Here is a 20654-nt window from a genome sequence, read left to right as displayed (position 1 = left end):
TATGGGGGTCACACAGAGTCAGACACGACTGAAGCGACTTAGCAGCAGCAGCAGCAGCAGCAGAATATCAAAAGAAAAATTTCTGAGCCAGGTACCCGCCATCCTATCCTTCATGCAGTTGACTTTGTAAAACTTCTATTCAGGACTTACATTCTTTGTTTTTAGAATTTTATTTATTTATGTATTATTTTTGGCTCTGCCGGGTCTTCATTGGTGCGTGGGCTTTTCTCTAGTTTGGAGAGCGGGGGCTACTCCCGAGTTGCGGTGCGTGGGCTTCTCATTGCAGTGGCTTCTCTTGTTGCAGAGCACCGGTTCTAGGGTATGGGGCTTTCAGTTGTTGTGGTTCCCAGGCTCACAGGCACAGACTCAGTAGTTGTGATGCACGGGCTTAATTGCGCCACAACATGTGGGATCTTCTTGGACCAGGATCGAACCAGTGTCTCCTGCATTGGCAGGCAGATTTTCTTCACCACTGAGCCACCAAAGACCTTACATTCTCTTTTACAATACCTGGTCATGGAGTCATATTGAACTATTTTCTGAAGTTCTTGAAATCTTCTTTCCAAGGTCACACGTCACATGTCTGCAAGCCACAGTCAGAAGCCCCCAGACTAATAATCCCCAGCAATGTGCCACCTGGGACATTCAGGGCACTTCCCGCCAGGCTAACCCACACTGACTTTTAGGGCCAGCTCCCTTCCTCTGCATCTTCCTGGTGAGACTCACTGCCTTCCTCTGGGGATGTGGTATTTGAGGCCAATGGTGACAGACCAGAAAATCTAGGCCAGTCCAGAATGCCAAAGAAAGGATGCCAGAAAGAACCTCTGACCTGCAAGAGTTGGTTCAGTTTCTTGGCGTGAACCAGCAGCCCGCAGTGAGGTGGGAGGCGGTCCCCTGGAGGGAGTGGGCTGATGCTTAATGTACAGTGTGATACCGCAAGGTAAACAGCGTCCCAGACACTGCTCCATATGGCCTTAGCCTGGGATGGAAACTAATTACCATCCTGTGTTTATTTCCAGGTCGGAGCAATAAGGGAGTTACTGTCCAGCACACTCACCATCCAGACCGCCTCTGAGGTCAAGGCTGCCACATGCTAACAAGTTCTTTTCGTGGTTTCATTCCTCCCAGACGTCAGCCCCTCCATTGTGCAAAGAGCAGGAGACTCAGGGGGATGTTATCACAGGCTAGCCCTGAGACCCATCTCTGCGGAAGGGTATGTGGTCCAGTAAAGTCATGGGAAGGACTCAACAGTTCAGGGCCTAGAAACTCTGCCCGGACATCAAGTGGCCGACTTGGGGGTGGGAGGGTGAGTGTGGACCAGAGGCAGGCAGGAAAGATGTGAACCCTGAGGGATCACAACACAGGCTGTCGCCCCATATTATAGTCAAGAAGGAAAGGGGGATTTCCACATTGGCAGCACAGCAGAGGAGAGGCCCATGTTTGGCAGGCAGGGTGCCCAAGACGGTGGTGATGTGTGGCCCCAGAACAGTCTGTGCTGCTCGGTGGGTTGGGGGAGGGGACCCACAAGTGGCCACACAGCCCCAGCTCCTGGGAGAGTCTACACAGGCTCCTACAGGCCCTCCTGCAACGCCGAAGTGTGCTGGTGTGCCCAGGGCCATCCAGCTCAGCTCGGCCACCTGACTGTGTTCTCCCACCACACCACCCTCCACCCTCCTGGCTCCAAGAACAGCTCAGCAGGCCCAGGGTCTGCTGAGCCAGGACAATGGCAAAAAGCAGCTGCGGGGCTGGGAAATGCTGGGCAAGCTCTCCTGTGCTCACTCTCCTTTGGGGTGTGCAAAGTGGGCTGCAGAGACACAGCCTGGGCCTCAAGGCCTCTGTTGGGTCTGCTGCGGAAGAAAGCATCTCTTAAATCTAAGAAAAAGTGAAAGAAGTACAAGTGTTAGTCTCTCAGTTGTGTCCAACTGTTTGCAACACCATGGACTGTAGCCTCTGTCAATGGGATTCTCCAGGCAAGAATACTGGAGTAGGTTGCCGTTTCCTCCTCCACGGGACCTTCCCAAGCCGGGGATGGAACCTGGGGCCCCTGCATTGCACATTCTTTACCCTCTGAGCCACCTAAGAAAGATCCTCTCTTCTTTCTTTTTTTTTTTAAGTCTTTATTGAATTTGTTACAATACTGTTTCTGTTTTATGTTTTGGTTTTTTGGCTGTGAGGCATCTTAGCTCCCCCAGGGGTCGAACCTTTACCCCCTGCACTGAAAGGCGAAGTCTTCACTACTGGACTGGCAGGGAAGCCCTAAGAAAGATCCTGTCTTAATAAGCATGTGCCCAGCCCACAGGCAGACACGGTACAGGGAAGCAATGAAGGCCAATCAAACCACATACAAGTTCAAAGACCTCCCTGGTGGGAAGAGCCACAGCTAGACAAAGTGGTGGTGTTTCTTACACACACACACACACACACACACACACACACACACACACACTCCATCCTCTCTCTTATGTGTGATGGTGACTCTAAAAGATGCAGCAAGAAAGCAGAGGAGTTAGGGGAGGGGAGAGAAGAGATGGAGGGTTCCTCACCCCTAGAAGGCTGGGCCTCCCCTGCCTGGGTGACCTCAGTCAGTTTCCACCTCCCAAACAGAAAGAAAAGAGGCAGGTCCCAGGTGAGTAACCTGACACCTCTTGGCCAGCAGCTGGATCTAATGGATTGTTTTCTACACTTGAAGCTTTGAGCCCTGGTGACAAAGTGAGGCTTCTCCTACAACTGAGAAACCTTCTTGGAAAAATAAATCCTGCCACCTATTTTGTCATCATCCTTCATCACTAATGGCACTTTGGGGTGAGGTGGCCGGGGCCACTCCGTGAAGGCAAGTGTCCTGGCTGGGGACAAAGGGCCAGAGACGGGCTGCCTCTATCCCTGCCTGTTCTGTGTCAGGACCTTGAGACACAAGATCTCAGCTCCTCTGCACCAACGCCCACGAGGAAGGGTGGTCATCCTCACTTGCGAGACGAGGAAACCGAGATTCAGAGAGGTAAAGTTCTTGCCAAACTCCGGGACCGAGTGAGGGTGTGACTTCACCTGCGGCTGGCCGGAGCCCTCTTCTCCAGCAGACCCCCTTACTTCTTTCCTACACCTCCCACTAACCTCAGCATCCAAGAGACCTCAGGCCCCATTTTTTCCTTCTAGGGGAAGAAGGGTACCAGCAGGCAATATTCCCTTGGGTACCATCATCACTTTCACCTAAACAAAGAGAATGGTGGACATTGCAAGTTCAGCTTAATATGCTTAGCAACGAGAGCTTGGCTACCTCTAAGTCCTCCCAGCTTGCTGTCTGTTGAGCATTTCATACTTCCAGACATGGTGCCATGCACTTCACACATGGCCTCATTTAAGACTCACGACCTTAAGGCTGGTATTATCAGCCCCACTGCACAGATGTTGAAACTGAGGAACAGAAAAGTAAGACATTTCCCTAGGGTCACACAGTCAGGAGGTGGCAGAGCTTAGACTCAAACCCAGGACTGTCCTGACTCCACACCAGGGCTCTCTCCCTGGAAGGGTCTACACAGCCCCTAGCCCAGCCAGCCTCCCCAGAACTCTTCCAAAGATTCAGACACAAGCTTCTCTGGTAGCTCAAACAGTGAAGAATCTGCCTGTAATGCAGGAGACATGGGTTCGATCCCTGGATTGGGAAGATCTCCTGGAGAAGGGCATGGTAACCCACTCCAGTATTCTTGCCTAGAGAATCCCCATGGACAGAGAAGCCTGGCGGGCTACAGTTCATGGGATCACCAAGAGTCAGACATGACTGAGCAACTAAGCACAGCACAGATACTAAGTAGAAGCCCCTCCCAAGTTTTCCCGACCATGTCCCTCTGGTCGACTGGGGTGAGGATGGAGGGGTCCCCCAAGACCCCATCATAGCCTCACAAGAGCATATTTACAGCACAGTCATTTAAGCATTGCATCTTTTATCTGTGAGCATCGATTTGTGTGGCGTTTGATGCAGGCCGTTAAGGCTTGCAGAGGGTGGGTGCATCCTCTCCAACCTCCAAGACCCTTTGGATCCAGAATAGTGTCTTTGCTTGACCACTTCTAACAGAGATAGCAAAGCCTTCAAGGCCTTGACTGTCTTCAGTGGCTGCTGCCCAGATTCAATTCCTCTATTCCTTGTTCCATGACACACACTGAAGCTTCCTGCATTTTCCATGCCAACATCAATTCATTATTTATTAACTCTTATTTAATGACTGTGCTTGTTTAATGGTTAGACAACTTGTTCTTGCGTTTCGCAAATCTCAAGTATGTCTGTTGGCATCCACTTCGCCTTAGAGGGCATATCCCCAAGGACAGGGATCACATCAATTAAGCCATTCTCCTCAGCAGAGGTAACTGCAGACAGAGACAGTAGACCAATGCCTGTTGTTTGGGCACCCACGAGGGTGCCACCTCCGCCTCTCAACATGGGCAGTCACTGGAAGGGAGGTCCAGCTCTGCGCACGGGTTTTGGGATCTAGCCAGGGCCTAGCCATACTTCAGAAGTGCCCAGCATCTAACTGCAGAATGAAATGTCTGCTTTAAAGACTCAAGATTTTTCTGAATTCTTCTCTTTCACTTCCTAGGACACAAGAGAAAATCACCATACGGTACTGGAAAAATCAATGCCCCCATTAAGCATCCCTGGACTCCAGATGGAGTTGTGGTCTGCTCTCAATTATTCAGGAGCTGACAGCCCTGCTCCAGGTACATCAGACCCCTGCTCTGTGCCCGCTCCTCGCTCCCGCCAGCCATTCTTCATGTCCATCACATTCGCCGGGTTAGCAAACCACAGCAGCATAAAGTGCACTGGCCGCGATGGTCACTCAGGCAGGAAGAGGCGCTACTGAGCAGCTGGAGTGGAACTAGGATGCACTTCCAAGGATCTGCTCATCCCTGCTCCCCAGCCCCACTGTCATGGCCATGTCAGAACTAGCTCTGCTATGGACATAAAGGTTGTCTCTGACATAGTCCTTAGCAATTTCTCCTTCGACAACACAGACGTGGGCGTATCTTGCACTGGTACAGTGCTTGCCCTCATCCATCCACTTTTGGAAAGATTTAAAAAACAACATCATAGTTGTACACCTGAAAGTAATATGATACTGTAAGGTAACTATATGTCAACTTTAAAAAATAATATAGATCATTGTTTATTAAAAAACAAGTATACTTAAGAGTACACATGACCGAAATAAACAAATGAGTACTAGAGAAATACAGAAAAAATTTGGGGGAAAAAAGCAACATCATAGTATTCATAAAAAAAAATTTAAGCAGGGAAGCATACACTCTCAAAATGACTCTACAAACACAATGTCATTTGAGACTCACAAAGACCACATGAGGTTGGAAGATGATCGATACACTCATTTTACAGATGACGTCACCAAAACCCAAAGAAGCCAAGTACTGAATCTGAGAGTCCTAGTCTTTCCAGCACACTGCACTCCTGGAGCAAGACCTTCTCAGAGAACGTCTTGTGTGTCCTGAATCACTGGAATTGGCTAAATGCTGAATACTAATGAGTACTTAATGCTGTGACAAAGATGATGACAATGGTGAAGAGGAGGAAATGGTTTCGATGGTCTCATGTAGACTAAACTATCCAGTTATAATGCATTCAAAATGTCCCCTACGTCAGCACATTTTTCTATCTGTAAGGATTTTCCGGAAGTCTCTCAAACCAGTGTCTTCCCAACCTCCCAGCTTGAACACACAGCGACCCATTTTCCTGTGCTTGGCTCAGCAACCTGGGTCTCAGGATCTGCTGTCCCAACAAAACCTCCTAGCCATTTCTTAAGAGCCATTTCTTAAGCTACTGGCTGCGGTTGGATTTTCCACTTGACACTGTTAGCAGATTAAACTGTTTATCTCATTGTCATACACAGGCCTTTTCAGTTTCCTGCTAATAGATTCAGGTTAGATAAGGATTACAGAAGTGATACTCCCTGAGTTCCTCTCTGTACCCCAGCCGGTATCCTTTCCCCATAGTTATGAGGTGTATTTTCTTAAACCTACTCTTCAGATAGCTAACTTGCAAAAAGAAAACCTGAAACACCCTATGCATAGCAGAGGACTAGCCAAACACCAGCTCCTACACAACTGTGGAAGAAGCACTTAACACAAGATCCTGCTGAATTATACATTTTACGACTCAGTCATCAATTGCCATAGAGAAGAAGAAAACAAATTGAGCTGAGCCTGGAAAGAATGTCAGTGAAATTGGAAAAACACTGGCTGGGAACCGCCTGGGGGTGCAGGGACCTCCCCAGTAACTGCTGGGGTCCCACAAACTCACAGCATACCAAGAGAGATTGTGGGGTGAGCTGGTGGATGGCTGGTCACCGGGGAACCAAATCCCTCCATTCTGAGGCACGCTGAAGACTCCCCATAGTGAATGAAAATATTAAGCGCTGTTAATATAAAATGTATTACAGCTTCTTCTTGGGAAACAGTACAATCAGTTTATTCATCCTGATTAAATGGATGGTGGGGGGAGTAGGAAGCAGAGGACCCAGAGAAAGAAAACTGCTGTCACATTTTCAAAAGCCCAAAGCAACAGTACCTCGTTCCTGCCTTCTGGATGCATTAAGATCAGTTTTATAAACGTGAGCAAATGGACCAGGTTCTGCTTGGCCAAGGAAAGGGCTTATCCTGAATCATAATACTTATATCATCTCTGGGTTGTTGTTGTTTAGTTGCTAAGTCGAGTCTGACTCTTTTGCGACACCATGGACTGTAGCCACCAGGCACCTGTGCCCATGGGATTTCCCAGTCAAGAATATTGGGGTGGGTTGCCATTTCCTTCTCCAGGGGATCTTCCTGATCCAGGGATGGAACCTGTGTCTCCTGCATTGGCAGGCAGATTCTTTACCACTGAGCCACCAGGGAAGCCCCATCTCTGGGTTAGGCAAACCCTAATCTTAGTCACCAGGTCAATGGAAATGATCTCAATTCCTTTGTTTGAGATGCTGCATCATTTTATTTTCCCTTTCCACCCAGAATCTTACCACAAAGGTAAAAAGCTAGACTAACAGAATAATAGTGACCTTCAAGAGGGTGGGATCTCTTCAGTCCAATATTTGTCACCACTCGATTAAATGAGGAGTTTTTTTTCTACTTATTCTATGATGGGAAAATAAAAATGTATCCTCCCCCTCCATGTTCCACCCCCTGCCTCTTTAAATCCTACATAAATATGAACTGCAAAGGTTCATTCTGCTTGCTTACTGTCAGTACCTCCTCCTTTTTGGTTACTTATAAAACTTAACAGCTGGTTTGGAGCAAAACAGAAGTAAAATTTGCAGCAAATTAAACATGTAGTACTGACTAGTGGCCTGAAGAGATATCTTTTGTTGAATGGGTTTCCATTAAGTAATATCAAGTCAGTAAAATGCCCAAGTAAAACTCAACAGAGGGGAAAGATCAGATCTCTAAGAGTGAATTCTTAATGAAACTGTTTTAGAAACACTCCAGACAAGTTAGTCAAAAGCCTGCTTACCAGTGAAATGACGATCACATGTCATTCCTCATCAGAGAAAGCCTGGAGGGCCCTGCCTTCCCAGGAGAATCATCAGAGTGGTCTTCTCTGCTCAAACACTCCGGGAGATCTTGTTCCCTGAGGCCTGTGCTGGTCTTTGATCCCCAACCCCATCACTGAATCAAAGGAAACTACGCCAGGAGACAGAGGCAGAAGGTAAGACCAGCCTTCTCACTGTTCTATGAACTGCTCTACAAGAAGCTGCTGTGGTCCCACAGTAGCATGTGAATTCACACAGAGAGAGCAAAGTTGCTCAATCGTGTCCAACTCTTTGCCATCCCATGGACTGTAGCCTACAAGGCTCCTCCGTCCATGGAATTTTCCAGGCAAGAGTACTGGAGTGGGTTGCCATTTCCTTCTCCAAGGGATCCTCCCGACCCAGGGATTGAACCCAGGTCTCCTGCATTGCAGGCAGACACTTTACCGTCTGAGCCACCAGGGAAGCCTGGTAAAGTCACAAGTAGACTGTAAACACCGAGTTTTGAGAAATCAATTTCATTCTAGCCTTACTGGGTGAGGCAGAATCATTTTCCAGGATTGTACCGGGTGAATGTAGTACCTAAACAAAATCTTAAGCTGCTACCAAGCACTTCTTCCAAGAGGCCCAGTGGATTTTCCAGACATTACTACTCAAGATGTCTCCTAACTCCACCTCCACTAACGTGATCTGAGCCTCTATTACATTTCGGGAACCATCTAAGGCACTTTTAAAACACGGCACCCCTGAACTCTCATCCCCTACTCTGCAAGGTCATGCCTCCTCTCCCCATTCTTCAGAGGGTTTGCAGGCACGTATGTTCTTGGATTTTACCCAGTTCTCCAAAACCTCCGTCACGCACCCCTACTCCTGTGGCAGAAAGGTCTCGGGAATGAACAATGAGCTTGCCTTCACTGTTCTTTTCCCCCTTTCTTTGTCCCTCCTCTTGCAGATGACTCAACAGTTCTTCTACAGGTAGACAATGCAGCATAGCTACTGTCTGTCATTCATGCATTCATCCATTCCATTAACCACCATTTTAAAAACATGTCCTATGTTTAAAGCCAAGGTGGATCTTCCCAGGTGAGTAAGGAGTTTATCCACTAATGAAGTTTTATAAGTGAAAAGAAAAATGTAAACATGACTGTATTGAATACTCTCTGGCCTCACTTTTCTCATCTATAAAACGTGGATATTGTAGGAAAGGAGCTCTAAAGCCTCTCCCAGACTCAGATTTATATTATGATAATTATGCAGGTCATAAAAAAAATTTTGTTATTTTTTTTAAATTCTAAGAACAGAGGCCTACCTTCCTAATAAGATCACATTTATATCCATGTTGTCTTTTAGCCTAGGAGACCTGAATTGTCTTTAAAATAATAATTCACCTCTGGAAAAATGAATGCCCAGGTATCTGGTGGGACCACAATGATAGAGTTGAGGGCACAACTATAGCAAGCTGAGTTTGACTACAGGGTCATAGGACCAGGTTGGCAGATTCTTCCAGCTTCCCTAGTGGCCTCCACAGTCAAGCAGACTGGACCCACTGGTCTGAGGGAATGCTACAAAGCTGAGTGTGTCTATGTTGCTGAGGTCACCTATAGTGCCACAATCCTTAGTTAACTAAGTTAACAGTATGCAACCACGAATGGCACACAGTCTCAGGAGAACTGGACTCACAAAATCCCAAATATTCCAATGAGACAATGGCCACTGGCACTCTAAATGGCTTTTCATGTTACCAACAAGTTCATAGTTGGGTTTGCTGTGATTTTGTAAACAATGAGCTCCCCGATTCATGAAAAATAAATCATTTACAATGTCAATTTCACCTAGTCAGGAAAAAAATCATTGCAAGACACATTTGTCATGGACCGGAGGGCAAGACATATATAACCTACAATGCCAGTATTTCATCTGTTAACAAAACCCATAGACGGGAATTCCCTGACAGTCCGGTGGTTAAGACTTTGCCTTCCAGTGCAGGGGATGCGGGTTCGATCCCTAGTCCAAGAGCTAAGATTCCACAAGGCTTCCAGTCAAAAAAATGAAACATAAAACAGAAGCAATATTTTAACAAATTCAATAAAGATTAAAAAAAAAATCAATAGACCTTTCCATGCTGAGGGCGTGCCCACAACACAATATAGAAGAGTTCATCCCGAATCCCGAATCTCTGATCTCTGATTAATCCCGAATCTCTGATTACCTGAAGTCTACAAAGTTTGTTCAACCAACACATAAAATTATTTCCATTAACTACTTTAAATTCTACCTTTAGATAACTAAATTGAAACCTCACAAAATAAAATAAGCCTAAACAATGTTATCAATGCTCCTAGGAATATAAATAAACTACAGAGGATTAATCTAATCTGTAACTACATTTACCTGGTATGTGCCAACAAAAATCAGAAAAGGGGATGCGGTAGCAACTCAGCGCTAAAAACAAAAGTTCTGAAAATGCTTTATGTAACACCTGAAATACATTTTTCTAAAAGCAGAAACTGTCCATTTTAATGTTGGTTTTGTTGTTGTTGTTAAACCTAAAAGCCTGGTAAATCTTGAGGTGTGTTTTTGTGATGCCTAAATACCCATCTCTGTTTTTCTCTGTCTCACCTTTACTTGAAGGAGTTTAAGCTGGATGAATTTACTTTTGTCTTTGATAAAACAAGTTCTTTGAAGTGATGTTTTGGCTCTGCACAGGCAAAGCCTCAATTTCCAAACTTCAATATTTGAGGAGGCCAAAGCCCTCAGACAACAGAATGCATTTTTCACTTTTCAGGTTAGCATGCTGGCATCCTACCAGCACAGCCTCTAATATCAGTCTAATCATTAACGAGAATCTTGGGTATAGTACTGATTTATTTTGATGATGCTTTTTCAATGTGAAATTATAAAGAACCATTCTTCCAGGTAAGAGAAACAAGAGAAACAGATCAATGAATGGGTCTGAAAGAAAAGCACACAATTAAATGTGCCCTGTTTCAGACTCAACTGCCTAAGGTCCACATCACAGAAATCTTGTCACTTTTCCAGACACTCTGATACCTATTTCATATACAGAAGGTTTTGAATCCAATCTCTAGAATTACATAGTCATGCAGAGTTACAACTTTACAGGTCCCCATGAGATCATTCTCAAGCAGACTGCATATTTTAAAAGGAGGAATCTGAGCCAGAGCTGCAATCCTTAGGTCCCTTTGCCTCTCTGAGTCTTGGTCTCCTCCCTAAACAGATCAGGGTAACAGTCAGAACCTCACATAAATGACTTGGGGTTCTCTCAGATTTGAAAGGTCCTGAGCCTTTTGCAGAAAGACCCTTGTCACACACCTGAGGTGGAAGGGTGCCCCATCTTAGGAAAACAACATATGCAACCTTAACTCTTTACCCCATAAATCTGGGCTTTCAATATTCTCTTCCAGAATTTTCCACTTAAAAGAACTTACCACTAGATTCATTTTTCCCCCAAAGATCCCTCTAAGACTTTTAAATTTTAATTGGAAAAATTTCACACTTTTAAAAACTGCATAAAACCATTTTAAAATGTTCAAATTTTTTACCATGTTTGCTTTTTGAACCTGAAAAAAAAACAGTACTAGTTAACACAAAAAAAGTAAAGGAAACAAAATTTCAAAGGCCCTGAAAAAGCAGTAAGCACCAAGAAGGCAAAGATTTTGTATTATACTTCTTTATATGCCCCTAGATAATCAGACCAACATTTTGTTTTCGTTATTGTACACATGACTGATAGTACGATTTTGGAATAAATCAATAAAACCCTATTTTTAAAGTAAAAAGCATGCTTTTCTTAATTTAGTGCTTCAAACCTGGCATTTCAATGGCCCACTTACTTTTAAATGGATTAACCAGAAGGAAGTCAAGAACTGTTGATTAATTTCTAGTTGCCTTAAAGAACAAGCGAGAACACCATTCTTCCTCAGGGCAATTCACTTCTGTTCAGATCTCAGAAAAGGGTAAATTCGAACATGGGTGAATTTAAGCCATTGAATGCAAGGCACGTACGACAACTACTTCTGAGCAAATTTCAAGCGTCTGATCCTTTATAAACAGACACACAGGTGCAAAAATTTGGAACATTCTATTTCCGAGATAAGCTTATCTGTCAGGCTCCTCTGAAGCCTGAAGCCCAGGAAAGGCCTCAAGCACTTTGCATGTTTCTGAGGGTGTCTTTACAGCTCCTACCCAGGGAAGCAAATGAGCAGAGAAGGTTCTCACCACACACCCGTCCAGTAAAAAGGCCTCTGCTAATTTGCATCATCTAAATGGCTAAAGAAGTTTCAGAGTGTGTTTCCAAACGACTTGCTTTTCACTTTGTTTTTAAGTACAAGGACATCTTCGAATCCCCCTTCACCGAAAGCTGGGGCTTCTCACAGGCAGGGAGCAGGCAGAGAAGCCAGACAGCAGGAGAGCTAACCTGGCAGCCAGGCTTCAGGCTTTGCGGAGCTGACACCTCCACCAGCAGTCATGTCACACACAGTCACCCCTCACACACAACGCCACACACAGTCACCCCTTCACAAGAGCACGAGAAGGTTTAACTCTGTGGAAAGAAAGGGTGGCACAAAAAAAAAATGTTCTCAGCATGAGTCAGGGGTTGGTTGTGTGAACGCCAGGCTGAACACTCAAGTTTCCAATCTGTGCGTCCCAGTGGCGTGTTGGGAGTATGTGTGCGCATGTATGTGCCCCTGAGTGCAGGGCAGCAGTGTAGACAGAAGCAGCACAGTCCAGAGAAGAGGACTGAGTGTTGACTGAACCTCAAACAGCACCAGTTCATGTTTTATCTGTAAAACACTGAACAGCCCAGCCGAAAGGCCCAGTCAATTGAGTTGTCTGGCCCTCTGTAGACAAATTATCCATCTCTGGTAATCAAGTGATTTTTGACCCAAGGAACAGATGTTGCGGTGTCACTGATAAGGCTGCACCATAACAATCTGTACAAAAAAAGAAAACTGAGTTTATCACTCAACCAAAAACTCAAAAGTCCCTAGGATCCCATAATTTCCAGTTGGCTACCCACCCTTCCCTCCCTCCACGCACCCCTCCCCACTTGCCCTCAGCCTCATGTGATTCAGAAAACGGGGCTGGCGGGGGATTTTTTTCCCTGGCCCTATTCTGTGGGTGTCTGAAACCTTATTTAAAGGAGAGAGGAAAGCTGGACAGTCGGCAGGCCTCATTTCCACCTCTGGACCTGTTCGCTAACTTGACACTACTCAACCCTCTGGTTTCTCAGCTGGCATCCCTCTGGCAAATGAAAAAAAAAAAAATTATCACCTGTCATTATTTATCTCCCCTTTAACTCACTTCCAGACAAGAGCCCTTTTCAAACATCAGGACACACAAAATACTTTGAGAGCCAGCCAATAGGAGCTGCTAATCCACCACTAGAAAGGGCAAATGGAAAGTTGGAGAACAAGTGAAAAAAAACTTGGCTGTGCCGGCTATGCTCCAGGGTTTAAAAAGCCAAAGGGAGGAGAGGAACAGAGGACCATCTCATGGGCCTTTAATTGTGGACAAGAGGGCAGAGAAATCTGGGCCATACCTTCAGTGAGAAGCATATTCCACCTTCCCTTTACCACCATCCCCTTCCAGGGGGATCATCCCTCCTCTAAATGATGTGTCCATGTCAGATGCCCTGTGCTGGCCACAAAATGCCAGGGTGATGGGGACCCCATTTTGCATATACATTTGCCTCCCCACCATCAGCAGAAAGCAGAGTCTCATGAAAAGAAATGCTTGGTCTTCTAAGATTCAGACTGTGATTTCTGCAGTGGGAGTGTGATAGAAATATGCTTCGGAGTCCAAAATACCTTAGAAAAGAATGTAGCGTAGAAATATAAAGTTCTCAGCTGCTGTGGCTTAACATATGAGTGAATAGTATGTGATATTCAAGATTAAATCAGAAGACTACCTACTACAATAAAAATGCAGACTTTCCCCCAAGGTAGCACAAGAACCCCCTCATACACCGAACTAGGAAATTCCCCAGACTCTGGAAAAGCTTAGAGAAAGTCCAGACCTTTTCAGAAGCGCTAGCTTCAACTCTTACATCTTCCGTATGATGCTCTGATCCTCCTAAGAGTGAAAACAGCCTAGCACTGAGATAAACTGTGTACAGAAATAAACCAGTCTACCGCCATAGCCAGAACAACATGTCAGTGTGCTGAATCACAACAGATGCACTTGGAAATGTATTTGAAATGTACCTGTACCAGACAATAAGCATGTCCATGAAGAGATACATACCCTAGGGGTATCACTCAGGTGCTTATCTCAGGCAATTCAACCTATTGTAATATTCTGTCATTAAAGAAACGGTCTCCTTACCTCAAAGCATGGTTTTCATTTTAAATCATACAGCAAACTGTATCTTACTTTTGTTGGCCCCACAAATATTGCAACATCCTGACAATTTACTGAGGCAAGGTGGTTCTTCACCCAACAGACACAGCCATTATCTACAGGATTCAGGCACCTGTCACAGAATCACATCACTCATTTTCCTGGCCTATTAGTACAGGCTGAGTTAATTTGCTGACGTCCTTGTCAGTTTCCCCTCTGCCTAAATGAATCACAGAATTAAACTGTTTCGCCTGATCAGACAAAAGCTACAGCTCTGTTCTCTATCTCTGGAGATTAATCAGGAAGCCTTTGGGAACACTCATGAATATGATCTTCCCAATAAGTGAGTGGTGACTTACCAGAGGTACCTTAAAAAATGTGTTTTAAGATGTACATGAAAATAATAACAGAATTAACTATAATTTGCTGTCCAGCTACAAAGCACAGGGCCAGGGCCTAGGCACCTCCCCAGCAAACACACCTGGGGAGAATTACAGGTTGTGACTACCCGAGGGCCCTGGTCAGGGTCTTCCCGACTCAGTAGAAAGTAAGAAAAAGGGACACACGGGCATGAAAGCAGCACAGGTTCTAGAAAAATCTCAAGGCAAGACATACCACTCTGGGCTTCTGCTGGTCCAGGGTATGCAGGAAGGCAGAGTTGGGGTCCAGGCAGCGCTCAGGGTCACTGGAGATGTCCTCCTCCGAGTCCTCATAGGAGGATGAGAAGCCAGTAGAGGAGGCAGAGGAAGAGGACAGTTTCCTCAGCGGCAGGCTGCCCCGAGGGCTTCCCTGCGCCTCCTCCAAGGCCCTGTCCTCCTGGGCATCCGCATCTGTACCCATGTCTGTGATGATGACGGCGGGGATGCTGTTTCGGCCGCAGGCCTCTCCCAGGGAAGGCTTGTCCTTCTGTGCTGGGGAGAGCTGCTCTGGGCTGAGGTGGGCATCTCTGCCCTGTGGCTGGCCTCCCCAATTCCCCTTGGATTGCACTGCTGTGCCACACGTCCAGGCCAGACAGGCTTCTTCCATGGGGCCCAGCCAAACCCTGGAGGTCCCAGGCTGCACGCCCACCCTGTCCCCAGGAAAGTACTGGGGTTCTTTCAGTTCTTTTGCTACTTCCCAGCGGGGCAAAGGCTCCAGCATTCGGCCAGAGGGAACTCCAGCCTCCACCTCCCGGGTCCCTGGTTGTGCTGAGCTGCTGCCCCCAAGCAAGCCCAGCGTCGCGGACCCTTCATCCACTCTGTTAGAGGTCAGCGGTGCCTCCCTGACCACTAGGGCCCCACTCTGTGTCCCCTCAGAGCCTCTGGAACCCTGCCTGAACGAGGTCGGAGCCTCAGAGAGCTCCGCCGGACTCTGCACGTTCCCAGTCCTCTCCTCTGGCCTTCCGTCCGCCGCAGGCGCCCCGGAGCCCGGCATGCCACCGGACAGAGTTCCTCTCCCCACCTTCCCAGGGGGCTCTCCGCTGCGGGGTCCGCCCCTCTCTGGGGCCGGGCTTGTCTCACTGCCAAGAGACTGCCCTTGACTCTTGGCCAGGGCCTCCAAGGGGTACGCACCCCCAAGTTCACGGGCCCTCTCAGACGGCTCAATGAGGGCAGGGTCGTGTGGATGGTGTGGAACGGTGGATGTGGCTCGGGCTGCCACTTCTGTGTCCACGGTTAAGTTCACTCTGATCAGTCCCAACGAGGGAGCTTGGGAGTTCTGAGTTCCCAACGGAGGAGGCCCCCTCTTGTCAACTTCCATAGCAGTGGGTGAGCCACAGTGGGGTCTGGCAGGGTGCGCCTTCTCCATTCTCTCCGAAGCGCTGGGACCCTGAGACCCTGATCCTGACGGGGCCACAGAGCAGAGAAAAGGTGCCACTACTCCCTCCTTGTCCTTGGAGAGGCGGACGCTGGGCGTGCCTCCTCTTCTCCCGGATTCAACTTCGGAAGTCTCCGGACATTGTTCCCCCCAGGACTTGGTCCTCCGCTCCTCGCTCTGAACCAGGACCCTTCCTGGGGGCTGACTGACGCTGCGCAAGGGGCACGGGGAGGGCGAACGAGCCCTGCCCATACGCGGGCTGCGGGGCGGCTGCGTGGCAGAGCTTTGCGCCTGGATGTGCGCCTCGAACATGCCCACTTTCTGGTTCACCTGCACGTTCTGCAGCTCACGCTGCAGGATTCGAAGCTTCCTCTTGGCCTCCTCCGGCCCGGGAGGGGAGAGGGTACCGGCGGTCACCACCTGCTGCCCTTCCCCTCTTAGACGACCGGCCCAGCTCGGGCTGCCCACGCTGCTGCCGCTGCCGCTGCCGCTATTCAGCCTGCGCCGGCCACTCCGCCAGCCCGGGGGGCTCCCAGGGTCCTCCGGTGACAACGACTCAGCTGGGGGGAAGAGGAAAGAGGAGCCACTCCCGGGGCTGAAAACGCTGCCGGGGCTCAACACGGCCCTCCCTGGCGGCGGGGGCGTCTCATTGCTGCTGGACCGAGGGCCGCCGCCGCTCTTCACCTGGTTGGCGCTATTCATGATCACCAGGCTGTTGAGGGCATAGCAGTACATGGCCATAGTACTGGGTCCTGCGCGCTGCCCGCCGCCGCCGCTCCCGTTCCGGCTCTGCCGCCGACGTCTCCTCCTCCCGCGGCTCTCGGCTCCCGGCTCAGCCCCGGAGGCCCGGCGGCAGCGGCTCCGCGCGCAGATGGGGCGGCATGGCCTGAGCGGCGGGCGGGGGGCAAGACCGCGGGCTCAGCCCCCGCCCAGAGGTCCATAAACAACAGCGCCGCTGTGAAGACACAAGGAAACAAGTCAGGACCCCAGAGGGAGGGTGTGGGGGACGGCTAGGGGATTAGAACGGGCCCCGGCCCGCGGAACCCCAATCTTTCGGGGATCCGGTGCCACTGGACGTCTACAGGGGCAGTGCGGCACGGCGAGGACACAAACCTTGGGGGGGGGCGCCCTCGGTCGCCAGCGCGGTGGTGATGTGATGCGCTGTGTGTGATACGCTTGAAGGTCCCTTCCAATTTCAAACGCTAAGAGTTGTCTCCAGAGCCACGCGGGACGGACGGGGAACGATGTACAACTACTTGAATCCTATGTGCGGGGCGCGGCAGATTCTGAGCTTTCTGAAAGTGAGGACACCCTCTCCACCGTCTCGGGGTCTCCTCGGCTTTGCAAACACTGGCTATACGGGGTATAACGGGACAGCTTTCCGCCTCTTCCCTACCCCCACCCCCCACCTTGGGCTTCAGGATGTTCTCGCTCCACCCTCTCTTGGCCATCAGGGACCGACTCGGAGGAAAGCTGATGTGAACCTGCTTTCCTCGGCCAATGCCTGCGCCCGGGTCTGGGGCGACCCCTGCTTGCCTGCCATTTACCTCCTGACCCTGGCCTTGATGCTGTGTCCCTCGGCCTACGACGGCCTGGGCGCGCAGCAGGGCAGCAGCCGAGGCATTTTAAGCGCTGGCTTTGTCGCCAGTCCCCAAACAAGTGTGTTTTGTGAGTGTGGGCGCGTCTGCGCGCGCCCGGTGTCGAGGCGCTGCGCGTCCCCTGTACCGGAACCAATACTTGCCGCCCCCCACCCCGCCGTCCCCCCAGTGGAGGGGCGTGTGTGTGTGTGTGTGTGTGTGTGTGTGTGTGTGTGTGTGTGCGCGCGCGCGCACGCGTGGGGACAATGAGTCCGCGCTCCACACACCCCGTGCCCGAGGACGCGGCTGCCTCTGCGGGCTTCGGGACTCGCGCCCACACCGATGGGTATGCGTTGCTGCAGCATGGCTGGAGCCCCGGCTCTGCAAACCTCCCGGGGTCCCGCTCTAAGCCCCGAGGCCGCGCGGCCGAGTGCAGGGCTTCTCTGCATCCAGGGCACCCTCGCCCGGCGCCAAGCCGGCCGCCCGGCGGCCCGAGCCCGCGGATGCCTACAGCGCGCCGGGGGAGGCGGCGGAGAGCCAGCGGTCCGGAAGAGCAGAAGAGACAGCGAAAACTCGTCTCTCCCTCCTCTGCACGCCGCCCTCCCCTTGCCCGTCTCCCCAGCCCACCTCTCCGCGCTTTTTCCGATCCCAGATTCCTCAGATTCGCTCCAGAGCAGACAGTGAGGGGAGAGAGGGTTCGGAGGCGAGAGCCATTAAAAAGTCGCCAAGCTTACCTGCAGTTTCTCAGATTCCCGGGTCCTGGGCAGACTACATGACCCAGGGACGCAGACCTCGTAGGTGAAAGATGACTTCAAAAGTTTTTTAAAAAGCTCAGAAACGATTTCCTCACTTCGTTTGGAAGACAAAAAAAGGGGGAGTGGGAAAGAAGAGAAACCGGTCGGCAGGGGCGGGAGATCCGGGCAGTGGCGACGCCAGCCGGCCCTGCACGCCCTTCTGGGCCGTGGAGATACTACCCTGTCAGTGTCTGTTCCCGGCTACTTCAGTGTTTGTTCAATATGCGATTAAAAAAAAAAAAGGTTGGGGCGGGGGGGTAGGGGATTGGGGGTGGAGGAGGGAGGAGGGAGAAAGGCGGGGGCTTGGGGGAGGAAAGCAGGAAGGAAGTTGTGAGCCTGTCTGGGGTTGAACTCAGCGGAACAAGTTTTTCTTTTCTTCTTTTTTTTTTTTTTCTATTGCTTGGCAAGACCGAGGGAGGGAAACACTTAAAAAAAAAAAGTTTCCATTGTTAGCTAACAACAACAACAAAAAAACCTTTTAACTTCTGCGGGTTAAAGATATACGATCCATTTTCCACCCCCTATATCGAGCCTCACTGATGGCTAGCTTTATGAAACTTTTTTTTTTGAAAAATGTTTTTAATAAAGTTTGAGTGTGCATTTTAAGCAGAGCAAATCATAGGACCTTTTTAAGCATTTTAAATGGGCTAAAGCCTCACGCAAACGGTTTGTGTTCTTGTACACAAATATGCAAATTCGAAGAAGGTACTTTGTGGGCACCTCGTTGCAGAGTTGCAGATTTTAGATGCATCACAGTTGTATTTTGGAAGGCTGGTTGGGCTGTGAGCTGTTGATGGTTTTGCAGTGCAATTGCCTTTGCATTGCACATTTTTCTGTTATTAAATGCACTAAGCAAATGTGACACTGGCATATTTTTTGCACTTCATTCTCAAACTTATTTTAAGAAGGATAGTCCTAGAACTAAGAAGGCCTGGGACCCCTTGCTCAGTCTCCTGCAACTGGATCACTTTCCAGAGACATTTTCCCCCATCATCAGCAAATACTACCCGGCAGGGATATTACCCATTTAAGCTCTGGTGCTGTTTTGCATAATTCTGGTGTATTTTGCATAATTCCATAAATCCTAAACTACAACATTTAGAGGAAAGAGGAAAAACCCGGCTGCCAGGCTCAGGAAATGTAAAATACTAAAGCCTGAATCAGTCCTAATATCCCTATTAGTTATAATTTAGATAGAAATTTTGACTTTGCTTGTGGCAAACCTGTCTCTTGATTGTTTATGTAACAATACTGTGTAAGTGACAAAAGCAGCCTGCTGCTCCATCAGGAAAAGACTCATCTTAAATCTGAAACCAAGAGATCTTCTAGCTAAGAATTCCCAGGAATGAGACAATGTTGAGTCCTACTTGTTTTTGGTTAAATTTATTGATTTATTTATTTTTTGCTGTGCTGGGTCTTAGTGGCTGCAAGCAGGCTTTCTCCAGTTGCAGTGTGCAGGCTTCTTATTGCAGTGGCTTCTCTTGTTGCAGAGTGTGGTCTCCAGGGCAAGTGAGCTTCAATAATGGTGGCATAGGGGTTTAGTTGCCCAGGAGCATGTAAAATCTTCCCAGACCAGGGAATGAACTTGTGTCACCTGCATTGGAAGGCAGATTCTTAACCACTAGACCACCAGGGAAGTCCGAGTCCACTTGTTTTTTAACGTGCCATGTTGAGAAGACAGCCTGAGTCCTCGCCCATCCCCTATGTGAAGTGAAGTGAAGTGAAGTGAAAGTCACTCAGTCCTGTCTGACTCTTTGCAACTCCAGGGACTATACAGTCCATGGAATTCTCCAGGCCATAATACTGGAGTGGGTAGCCTTTTCCCTCTCCAGGTCCCATCCCCTACGGAGCTAAATAAAAAGATCTCAGAGTTTATTCAGGTGTTGACTCAGGACTTGGGCAGTTGCTAAGGCATAGAAGTCGGCCCTACCCTTGTCCCTAATTCGCTTCCCTAGTGGCAAGAAACAGGAGCTGCCAGTTTTCAGGAGACCCACTCCATGGAGTTTATTTCTATCATAGGAGATGCCAACACCCATGTCAGGTGTTATGGTGGAAACAGCTGGAGGACCTAACGATGCATACAGTGAACACAGAATCTTAGCTTTCCAACCTCTGGGAACTCTCACTGTCACTTCACACACCAGATATCACTGGCCTTCCCTAGAACTGAGAAATTTGGGCTTCCTGAATGTTCAGTGAGCCTGAAGAGTTCTTGCTTAAAACGTAGCCAGCAACTGGTTAGGTGTGGCATGCTGAAGGAATTCCTGCCTTGGGCTGGCAGTAGAACTAAATGATAGTTCTACGAGTCTGAAATTCTAACTGTGTTACTAAGGATGACAGAGATTAGGGAAAGATGGAACAAAACCCGTATCTGGAAGCCAGCATGGTTGGCTTGCATCTTGAAGCAGAATCTAGTAGCTTCCCTTGATTTTACATGAACAAAGAAAAAAAGTTATATAGCACTTAGTACTTATTATTATCCAGGCACTGTTTTAAGGAAATTATATATATTTACACATTTCAATCCTTATAACAATCCTATGAGATACATACTATTATTATCCTCATTTTATATATGAAGAAATTAAAACACAAAGTGGTAAGCA

At 48.5% G+C, this 20654-nt stretch overlaps 1 protein-coding gene across 3 annotated transcripts in view; it reads right to left on the bottom strand.

Moving 5' to 3' along the window:
• Positions 1–18237, bottom strand: part of ITPKB (inositol-trisphosphate 3-kinase B) — a 105567-nt gene extending 87330 nt beyond the window's left edge. For 2 of the 3 annotated variants that reach the window (XR_014052891.1, XM_081486949.1), the window contains exons 1-2: positions 17989–18237; positions 14499–16632 (exon numbers count right to left, since the gene is read on the bottom strand). Coding sequence is in view for 2 of the 3 variants with exons in the window: in XM_081486949.1 (XP_081343075.1) it covers positions 14499–16418 (1920 nt within the window). In the remaining variant the exon portion in view is untranslated. Of the gene's footprint in view, positions 1–10367; positions 12476–14498; positions 16633–17988 lie in introns of those variants that run through there. The other variant, XM_081486950.1, reaches the window with a different exon arrangement.
• Positions 18238–20654: the final 2417 nt, after the last annotated feature.

The sequence above is a fragment of the Giraffa tippelskirchi genome, chromosome 5 (genome assembly GCF_054371585.1).
Source record: "Giraffa tippelskirchi isolate mGirTip1 chromosome 5, T2T-mGirTip1v1.2.pri, whole genome shotgun sequence".
Classification (NCBI taxonomy): Eukaryota; Metazoa; Chordata; class Mammalia; order Artiodactyla; family Giraffidae; genus Giraffa; species Giraffa tippelskirchi.
Note: the sequence above shows the minus strand (reverse complement) of the source record. Positions and strands in the feature narration are given on the sequence as shown.